The sequence below is a fragment of the Phalaenopsis equestris genome, unplaced genomic scaffold (genome assembly GCF_001263595.1).
Source record: "Phalaenopsis equestris unplaced genomic scaffold, ASM126359v1 Scaffold000224, whole genome shotgun sequence".
In the NCBI taxonomy this organism is placed as follows: Eukaryota; Viridiplantae; Streptophyta; class Magnoliopsida; order Asparagales; family Orchidaceae; genus Phalaenopsis; species Phalaenopsis equestris.
The window spans coordinates 1,612,444-1,623,519 of NW_018164666.1; the positions used below are offsets into that span (position 1 = coordinate 1,612,444).

General features: G+C 41.4%; 1 protein-coding gene across 6 annotated transcripts in view; it reads right to left on the minus strand.

Moving 5' to 3' along the window:
* Nucleotides 1–11,076, minus strand: part of LOC110023305 (putative pre-16S rRNA nuclease) — a 50,311-nt gene that overhangs the window by 10,408 nt on the left and 28,827 nt on the right. For 5 of the 6 annotated variants that reach the window (XM_020722632.1, XM_020722628.1, XM_020722629.1 and 2 more), the window contains exon 3: nt 9,143–9,200. In XM_020722632.1, coding sequence (XP_020578291.1) covers nt 9,143–9,200 — 58 coding nt within the window. The remainder of the gene's footprint in view (nt 1–9,142; nt 9,201–11,076) is intronic. The other variant, XM_020722631.1, reaches the window with a different exon arrangement.

An 11,076-nucleotide genomic window follows, 5' to 3' on the forward strand; every position in this document is an offset into this window, starting at 1 on the left:
CACCATGTCAAGTTATGTTTCGGGAAAGTTCCAGCCTAATTTAAAGAGTGAAAATTTAGTAACATCATGTGCACTTCCCTATGACTGCCCAGGAGAGAAAAGCAGATATAAATGTGATTTTAAAAATTGGACCGAACCTACCATTGAGATCGGTTTAACCTTGAACCATTCCTCAGCTAATTCAATTCAAATCCAAAACCACTTTCGCAAAAAATCAATCATAATGGCTACAATTGACGGTTGAAAGCTTGAATTGCTACAATTTTTTGTGGAACTGCCTTGCTTTAAAATTACTTAATTTGGGCTTTTCGACTTTAATAAGATGGCTCGGAATACAAGATTTAGATTAAACATAGAGAAACAATTAAAATATTATGTCCCAAAATTTTGATTTAAAATTATATTCAAATTATTCAAAAGTGAAAGATCTTGAATTAAAATATTATAGATTGATTAAGTGTAAATATCATTAAAGCATCATTAATACATCATTTAAATCATATTAAAATAATTTTTATATTCGTTACATCATCCAGTTCAACCTCGGCTAAACAGTTGAACCTGAACCTCTCCTTTTGGTTCAACATTCAATTTTATTTTCAAAACCATGGATGTAAACATTATTTTGCTTCATATTTTCTGAGGGTTTAGTTCAGACTCATTCATCAAGTGAAGAGTACCGGCATCTTGAATAATGACATGAATATGATGATTACAAACTCCCAAGAAAGGCATGATCCATCAATGAAGATAAAGATGAAGACTTTCAAAACAAGAAAGTGCGATATATATATATATAGATATTTTATATATATATATATATTTGAAAGCCCAAAGGCTAATATATTAAATAAAAAGTAGGGTACAAATAGATTTTGTGGAAGTTCTGAAACACGACACCCAGCCCACACAAAAACCATAAAATCAAATGGCTCCAAAAAGAGAAAATACAATAAAAAACATAAGAGATCTAAATAAAAAAACCAAAATGTGTCAAAATAAGAGTATCAGGTAGCTGGACAGCGACCCGATTTTGCCTTCCCTCTACCTCTAGTTCTAGGGAATGAGTCAGCTAATAAATTGGTCAGATGAGTGTCATTGCCAGTAGTAACCAATGTATCATCCAATAGATTCCCTAGCTCGAATCATCCTCCGTTCTTTTTCTTTCTCCTCGTGTAGACCTACCATTCCTCATTCGAAGATTGACTCACCTGATCAGCAGAATGATCTGAAGTGTGCAGGATATGTGTAGGTTGTTGAACATTAGAAACAACTACTTGTTGTACCAGCTGATCTTCTATCAGGTCGAAAGAGCATTCTCGTGTGTCTTGGCATGTAAGTGAACCTTTTTCAATAACAGTAAGTGGTATCAGCACATTTGGATCTGTACCTGTAGTAAGGTGTTCTTCATGTGGAACTGCAATGTTGGAAAGAGGATTTGATTGAACATTCTCAGCAAGGATGGTAGGTGACCGATCTTTAGCGATATTTAGCCTTAGATGAGGATGCAAGCAATAACAAATAGTAAAATTGTGACCAAACATAGTACAATGAGAGCAGTAAGGAGGATGTGATTCTATTTCAACATTTTGTCAATGCCCGGTGTGAATAGTGTCAATTCATATCTCATCCGGAGCCGGTTGAGTGATATCTTTCTCAACTAACACACAAGTCACAAAGGGTCTGATGACAGAAAGAGTATGACTATCCATCTTGAGAGGCTTACCGTAAGCTGTTGTTAAAAAGTAGAGGATTTCCATGTTAAACAGATATAATTTTAACCCCAGAAACTTTATCCAAACTGGAATGATAGGGGACTCCGCTTTTGGATCAAAACCGACAGTCCATATCAGAATTTTTATAAAACGATTGTCAATCTTGATACTTTTCGAGAGAAAATGCGAGTATAATTGACATCGTGAGATAGTTGAATAAGTATATGTCGAACGTCTAGTAGACCAATGTTCCAACTGCCCAATAGTTTCATAGCATCAATTTTTTTCCTGATGATCTCCAATTTTGGGTGACCATAAAGGAATTTTCCCACTAAAGCAAAACGCCAAGAGGACGCTAGATTACCAGTTTCAACCTCAGTGAGAATAAATGCAGACCTCCCATTTTTTTCCAGGCTTTTTAATAAAAGTGTGTTCGCCGCCACCTTCAAGAGCCTCGTGGTACGATTGTGGAACATTGCAGGACTTACCGATAGCAAAAGCACGCTCTGAACCTGGAGGAGGGGCACATGGGCAAGTCGCCAACAAGGGCATTTGCATAGGAGCGGAACGTCGAGGCCATCTCTCTCACAAGAGGTCAGGAAAGAAATTGTTTGACGAGCCGCAAGGAAGCGAGGAAACTGTTGGCGTTGTCGGGCTCGGGTCGTCTGGAGCGAGTCGACTGTAGCGCCTTCGTTTAAGGAAACAGACACAAGATCGGCTACGGGAGACGATTGTAGCGCCTTCGTCTAAGGAAACAGACAACGACGGCAGGAGCGTTCTGTCGACTAAAGAGACAGCTGGGAGCGATCGACTTCAACAGGAGTGACAGGGAGTGAACGTCGTCATAGGAGACGCCGAAGAGAAACAAAGAAGCCGATAGAATCACCACTGGGCATCGTCATCGGGCGAAACCCTAGCAGAGCGTGTCGCTGCCGTTGACATTCTCAAAATAATAATAAATGAACATCTTTTGTGATTGACGAAACAAAGAAGATTATGATAAGTATTGGCTTTTAAAACCATAATTTACGAGCTTTATTTATGCATAAACAAAGTCCCAACAAATTAAGCCATATGGCATTAAAGGAAGCATATGAATCGTATATTCCATAAACTAGCTGAAGGTGTCAACGATCATAAAACACAATCTAGTAAAAATTTTCCAAGTTAGACATAGAGGAGTGATAACTTAAAGAAAAAATTAATTTTGTCGTTGGAGCATTACTAGAAGGTGAGAAACATTAAAAAAGAGTCTCTCCATTATCTCCATTCTCTCACTCACCCTAATAGAAAATATGCCACTTAATGTATTCATAGCGTCCAAACTCATTTCAATTGGCATGCGATATGCTCCGGACTCAAAATCAGCAAGCAACAACAGCGAAACGATGATGAATAGTGGAAACAAGTCAAATAAGGGTTGTTCTTACGAAAAACAATGCAAACAAGTACAATACAAAAAATGATATACTTTCGAGAGATAGATCGGCTCTCCCACACCCTAGACGTCGCTAGGGACACCACCAAACTTTCGAGAGATAGATCGGCTCTCCCACACCCTAGACGTCGCTAGGGACACCACCAAAAGAAGAAACACAACAACCAAAAAAATAATGTAAAAAGGAGGCAAACCCTAGGTTCTCCCCCTAATAGAATCCCCTCCTAGCACTTCAAAAACTTTCCTTCCTAACTTTTCCTCCAAACTCCCTTAGTTTCTCCTCCTAGCACATGTGATTATGCTCTTAGTGGACCCCACCATTTTCTTTCCTTTTTCCGCGACTCCCCCTATTAGTCCTGCTTCTTTCTATAGCCAAGACCGGCCCGCCTGTGGGCTGGTTATAATGCCTTCTGCCGGTTCAGGGTGGACAGACTCATGTATGGACGTAACATTACTCCCCTAAAAAAAATACCTTATCCTCAAGGTGGAAGGATGGAATTTGCTTGTAGATCACCTCGCAAGAGGCTCCCATGTTGCTTCATAGTCCGACATCCATTGCCATTTGACCAATACCTCCTTTGTTCCCCCTACTCCTCGACGCATTCCTTCGATCTCTAACGGCTCCAAAATCACCTCCAAGGCTTTTGTCAGTGTTGGCGGTAGTGTAGGCGAGGGTGTATGATTTCTAATCGCACGTCTCAACTATGACACATGGAAGACCAGGTGTTGTGCGGACGATGGTGGTAACCTCAAACAATAAGTCATTTCTCAGATGCGTGTCATCACCTCATATGATCCAAAATATCGTCGTGAAAGTTTCTCGTTCCTCCTTCTGGCCAATGTCTTCTGTCGGTACGGTCTCAGCTTCACGTAGACCATGTCCCCTAGTTTAAATTGCACCTCTCTCATGTGTTCATCTGCTTTCCTCTTCATAATTTGTTGATCTCTCAGTAAATGCCCCTTGAGCTTTGCTACTATCTCGTCCCACTCCTCCAAGTATTGATCGACGCTAAATACTTGTGTGCCGCCATGCCCATAATATACCAAGTGAGGTGGATCCCACCGATACAATATCTTGAAAGGGGTGGTCTGTGATGCGGTGTGGTACGACGTGTTATACCAATATTCGACCCATTCAATCCACTTGGCCCATAGCTTCGGCGTATTGAATATGAAACAAAGCAAGTATGTCTCCACACTCTTGTTGACCACCTCCATCTGACTATCGGTCTGGGGATGATATGTGACGCTCCTCTTAAGGACTGTTCCTTGCAACCTGAATAGCTCCTTCCAAAAGTGGATGAGGAACACCTTGTCCCTATTCGAAATAATTGATTTCGGTACTTCGCGCAAACAAACCACTTCCCGGACAGACACTGATGCGACTGAGACCACCCTGTAGGGATGTTGCTAGGGAATGAAATGTGCGTACTTACTCAGGCGATACACGACCACCATGATTACCGTGAACCCTTCTGACCGTGGCAATCCCTCGATGAAATCCATCGTCACTTCTTCTCAAAGCTTCTCTGGTAATGTCAATGGTTGTAATAACCCTCCTGGTGTCCTGGTCAAGTATTTGTGTCGCTGACACACGTTGCATTTTGCCACCATATCCTCAACGTCTCTGCGCATCCCCACCTTATAAAGTTCTGCCGCCAGATGATTGTAGGTCTTCTGCACGCCTTATTGCCCTCCGATTGCACTGCCATTAAACTCTTGCAATAATTTGGGAATATACTACGAAGACTTGGGCAACACAAATCGCAATTGGTGGAATAGTTGTAGTCCCCTCAATGCATATCCTGGATGACTTTTCGGATCCTATAGTAACTCGACCCTTATTTTTCTCAACTCCTGACCCCTTTCGTTTTCCTGACTCAAGGCTTCCCAATCTAGGACTAAGAGAACTGGTAGTGTCGTCATATGGACCCCCTCTACCATTTTCGACAATGCGTCAGTTGTATTGTTCTCCATTCCTGACCGATACATAATCTCAAAATCATACCCCAGTAGTTTGGGTAGCCATCTTTGATGCTCCTCAGTTACCATTCACTGCTCCAATAGATACTTTAAGCTCCTCTAATCTGTCCTGACAAAAAAAATATTGTCCCAACAGGTAGGGCCGCCACTCTTGAATGACCAAGATAATTACCATTAATTCTCGTTCACATATTAACTTTAGCCTTACTCTGGCCGTAAGAACCTGACTAAAGTAGACAATCGGTCATTGATCCTGCACGAGCACTACTCCCAATCCCTACCCTGACACTTCTATCACCAGCACAAATGGTTTACTGAAATCTGGAAGTGTTAATACCGATATGCGAGTAATGACCTTCTTCATATGTTCAAATATTTGTGTTGTTGTTTCTCCCCAATTGAAATTGTCTTTCTTCAGCTGTTCCGTCAATGGTCATGTTATCGTGTCGCCCTCTCAGGAACTTCCGGTAGTAGCCTGTGAGCCCCAAGAATCCTCTCAACTCTTTCAATTCTTTGGTATGGGCTAATCAACCATACCCTCGATCTAAGGCCGATCCACTGCTACCCTCCTTCTGGCCACCACATGTCCTAGGTACTCATGTAACTGTGTAAAAGAATATTTCTTCAAGTTAGCATACAATTGGTGCTCCCTCAACGTCTTAAGGACTGTCCTCAGATGCCCCACATGCTCTGTCTCAGTACGACTGTAGATCAGAATATCATCAAAGAAAATCATAGCAAATTTCCAAATATAAGGTTGAAAAACACTATTCATTAGGGATTGAAATGTCGTTGAGGCATTGAAGAGGCCAAACGACATCACTAAGAACTTATAATGCTCTTTATTTGTCATGAATGCTATATTGTGCACATTTGTCGGATTCATCCAGAATTGGTGACACCCTGATTTAAGGTCAATTTTTAAGAAAAAGAATGCCCAATAAAGCTCAACTGGTAACTCATCAATCACAAGAATAAGAAACTTATCCAACATCGTTTCCTTATTCAAAGCCAAATAGTCCACGCAGAATCTCCAATTATCATCTTTTTTCTTCGCCAACAGGATGGGACTAAAGAAAGGGCGCACACTAGGCCTGATTATCCCAAGTATCAATCATCTCTCAGATCAGCTTCTCTATCTCGTCCTTTTGAATCTAGGGGTACTTGTATGGTCTGATGCTAATGAGAGAAATGCCCTCATTCAATGTAATAGCGTGCGCGTGCTCCCTCGGAGGAGGCACCTATTTGGCTTCTGGAAGACATCCGTAAACTGTTGTAAGAGTTGTTGGACCACTTCCTAAAACTCTGCAACCTATGAATCTCAAATCTCCTCAATGCTTTGCAGCTCCACCAAGTAATCCAGGTCTGCTCCCCGAATCGACTTGACAATGGTTTTAAGCAACACCATAGTTTTGCATAAGCTAGCATCTCCTTCCTACCCTTCACTTGGAACTCATCGACAAACACATCCAATCCACCTTCATCTCCCCAGTGTTCCTAGCCACTTCATCCATAAAATCACATGTGCTTCCCAAATATAGAGGAAGGAAGTCTTTCACCATCTGTAGGTCATGTAGTGTCAGAACCAACCCTTTGCAAATTCCCCTACTTTTCTCCGCCATCCCAGTCCCCATCATGAAGTCAAGCTCCATGTAGTCATTGGCTTCAACCCTAACTTTTCTACTACTTGATTTGAGATGAAGTTATATGTGGCCCCGCTATCTATCAACACCACAATCGACTGTTCCCAGATCCATCCCCTTACCTTTATGGTGAGAATGAGGGTAAATCCCACCACAAAATTGAGGGACACCTCCGCCACATCCAAATGCAGATGCTCTACCGCTGCTTCCTCTTCTGATTCCTCACCTCACCCTCTGTACACTCCTAAATTAAAAGAACATGAAGGACGTGCTCCTTGCAACAATCCTGGAGCGTATTTCTCGTCACAGTGGTAACACAATCATTTGACCCTTTTGTCCTGCACTTCTGCATCTGTGAGGCGCTTGAAATTACCCCTCGGGATGGGGTCCTGTATTCTTCTCTTTGGCGTCTCTTTCTAAAATGATACAGTTTTGGTTCTCGGTGTTGTGGCTGTCACGGTACATAGAATTCTCTGGTGTTGCCGCCTTCGTCTGTCTTTTTCACATGTTTCTAGTCCTCCATCATCTGGGCAATCTTCATAATTTCTCTCAATCCTCGCGGTCTCAAGGGGCAGATGACTGCTCGTATGTCGGGCTTCAGAACTTTCAAGAAGTTCTCTTCCAAGCCTGTTGTAGAAATTCTTCTCAACCTCCCTGACAAGAGCTCAAACTTCTCTCGGTATTCCATAAGTATTCCATAACTGCCTCCTCCTAAGTCAGAGCATAGAATTGCTCATGTAGGTTTTCTTCCCAAATGACTCAGAAAATTTCCAACAAGCAATTTTTACACTCCTCCCATGAGTGTATCAAATACCTTGCCTCCATCCACTGAAACCACGCTAACACCTTCTCCTCCAAGCATAATCCCATTGTCATGAGCTTCTCCTCCTTAGTAAACTAGTTAAATGCAAAATATAGTTCCACCTGATACACCCATCCATGTGTATCATCCCCTTCGAAGTTCGACATCTTCAATTTTCTGACCCTTGCATCTCCACCCCAACTTTCTCTTCCTCCGGGAATTCCCTCAATGTATATAGGGTGAAACTCCCTCCTTCAGTCATAGACAAATCCAACTCTCGATTCCCTCCTCGCTCCATCATACTATTCCATGCTTGTTACACAATCTCTCCAATTTTGGCCCACCCCCCTTCATCGGAAGTCTTCACTCCCCAACTCTCGGAGTCCTAGGGTTACACTCTTGCGGGTAGAAGATGACTTCCTCGTTGTCTTCTCGCTCGATCTCCTTTCCATTTAACTCGGTCAAGGATTCCCTAATCAACCTAATCAACCCTTGGTTAGGGTCTGCAACAGGAGCGGTCGACACGGCCTTGGATTGCATCACAATTAGCTTTTTCAGCATCTCCTGCATTTCTCATATGCTCTCGAATCCATCCTCCATCCGACTTTCAATGGAAGAAAACTCGGTCTCTACAGTGGCGAACCTCTCTTTTATTCCTGATCTAATTTGCCCTACTTTACCTTCAAACACGTCCACTTTCTCTGTTGTCATCTCACCAAGATCTACACTTTGATACCAATTTGATATACTACAAACTCAAAATCAGCAAGCAACAACAACGAAACGACGATAAATAGATGTAAATAAGTCAAATAAGGGCTGCTCTTACAAAAAACAAATGCAAACAAGCAAGATACAAAAAATGATCTACTTTCGAGAGGTAGATCGACTCTCACACACCCTATACGTCGCTAGGAACACCATCAAAAGAAGAAAACACAGCAGCCAACAAAATAATGCATAAAGAAAGCAAACCCAAGGTTATCCCCCTAATAGAATCCCCTCCCAGCACTTCAAAAACTTTCCTTCCTAACTCCCTTAATTTCTCCTCCTTGCATATATGATTATGGCCCTATTGGACCCCACCCTTTTCTTGCCTTCTTTTGCAGGTCCCCTTGTCCGTCCCACTTCTTATTGTCTCCAAGACCGGCACGCCTGTGGGCCGGTTATAATGACTTCAGCTGCTCCAGGGTGGATCGGCTGATTTATGGGCACAACAGTATGCCAACTAGCATTTCCGAGAGTCAGACTACTTAGCACCTGAGTATCCAATTATCTTATAGATAGAGGGTAAAGTGACAATTTGAAGGTATAGCTTGGGTAATCCTTATTAGAGACTGAACTGTTAATTTAAGATTAGTAGATGATGTAATTAGTAAAGGTACCTTAACTAGTTGCTAAAGTTCATTGCATAAGTTTCTAAAGACCTCAGTGACATAAATTAAGACCAAAAAATAAAAAAATTTGAATATTTGAAGGATGACTTAATTGGGATAAAATAAGCTCGATACTAAAAAAACAGCATAATATTCAAACTTAACAATAGGAAAAAAAAAAGTACCAAGTATTGAAAATCATTGGCCATCGATTCAATGTTTGTCTTCTTCCTGACCAAGACACTACAAAGAAATCAGAAAGTCAACGATTTATTAATAAAAAAATTAGATCACATATTAGAAAGAAAAAAATAAGTATCACAGATTTTATATTAATACAAATTAAACTAGCAGATCAGATAAACCTAAGTTTTAACCCTTTAAATGAACCATAAACAAGTGGATGACGCCTGATTAAAGCCTAGAAAACCGCTTTAGGTTGATTTGCAAAAGAATTGTTTTAGAAAAGAAAAAGATTCATTAATAGAAAAATAGATAGTTACAAAGGAGGTAGGACTTGATGAAGATAATGCAATAGTGGTAACTCCTAAACAAAAGTTCAACATGCATGAGAAAAAAACATAAGAAAGGTCCTTAAAATGAAAAAACTTCAATGCAGACCTTGGCATTGGGTCAATGACAATCAGAGAAAAGAACCATGATGGCCAATATGCTCAAGGTCCAAGCCAACCCGGCAACCATCATACCAAAGAGATGCAATTCATGAGATAAGTAGATGAGCAGCTTGACAAAGTCAATAACCATATCCCAACGGAGAAATAAACCTGAACTACAATAGATGATTCCACCAAAAATAGTCATTAAAAGAAATTGGAAGGGGCAAGCAACTCGTAGTTGAGGACAGATGTAAAAGAAGCATGGTAATCCAAACCGAGTAGTATTCTGCCAAAGATCCATAAGAGAACCAACCCTTGGCACTAGGGATCAGCCAAGATAGCCGAAAAATCAGAAGACAGACAACAACAGAACAAAAATTAGCTAGCGAAAAACACCCAAAAGGTGAACCCAAGGAACTCTGCAGAAACCCTCCAAAAAGCACCCAAAATTTGTCATTTGAAAGCCCAACCATATTCCTTGCAATGGCAAAACTAGGAAGCGGATACCAATAATCGAAATGAGCAATGCATAAACACCAACAAGCAACTGAAAAAAGTGATGTGCAAAATAAGACTATTTAGCCCCAACGATATTGGAGGAAGCCCAAACCACCATAGGAAAAGAAATATTACTGCTGAAATTAAAATCGGTTATAACAACGACTCCTTCAAATAGGAAATAAAAGATAGTAAACATAAAAAGGTAAACGAGGGCGACAGCAAGGGGCTGAGCAGCGGCTGGACAGCAGGTAGGAAGGCGGCCCGAGGCTTGCGGCAGCATCAGAGGACTGGTGAGGGTAAGTATGGCAGTAGGTTAGGGTGTGAGAGAGGGATATGATAGCAACATGAGAGGTTGGAAGGGATAGTGGCAGCAGCAGAAGGTGTTGGACAGCAACCTAGCAGCGACATGGGAGGAATAGGATGAGCAGGTGACGTAAACCTGCTGTTGGCTGAGGGAGCAAGTGAAGGGAGGAAGGGTAAAGGCTGGATGGGCAGTTGGCGGATTGGGCAATAGGAGATGCGGGCAAGGCATGCTGCAACAGTGAAGAACAGGAAGGTTGTTGTTAGTGGACAGCAGGCGGAAGGGAGGTTGTGGCTTGGAGAAGACGAAGAAAATAGTTTGTTGCTGTTGGGAGCGGGGCCGGAAGGGCTACGGAAAGATAAATATCTCGTCGGGATTGAGCTACAGCCGGAGCACCCCACCCTAAGACGGTCACCACCTCGGACTCTAAAGCACTCAACAACACACACACACACACACAGATATATATATATATATATATATATATATATATATATAGAGGTGACTATATATATATAATGGAAATTTGTAAATATAATAGGTAATGCTTACGAAAGGAAAGAAATAGAAAAGTAAGGCATAGAGTAGGTATGAAATAAAATAGGAGAATTATGGAAAAAGAAGGGATGAGCAACAAACAACAACAACAACAACAAAGCCTTAATCCCACTACGTGGGGTCGGCTACATGAATCCTTTTT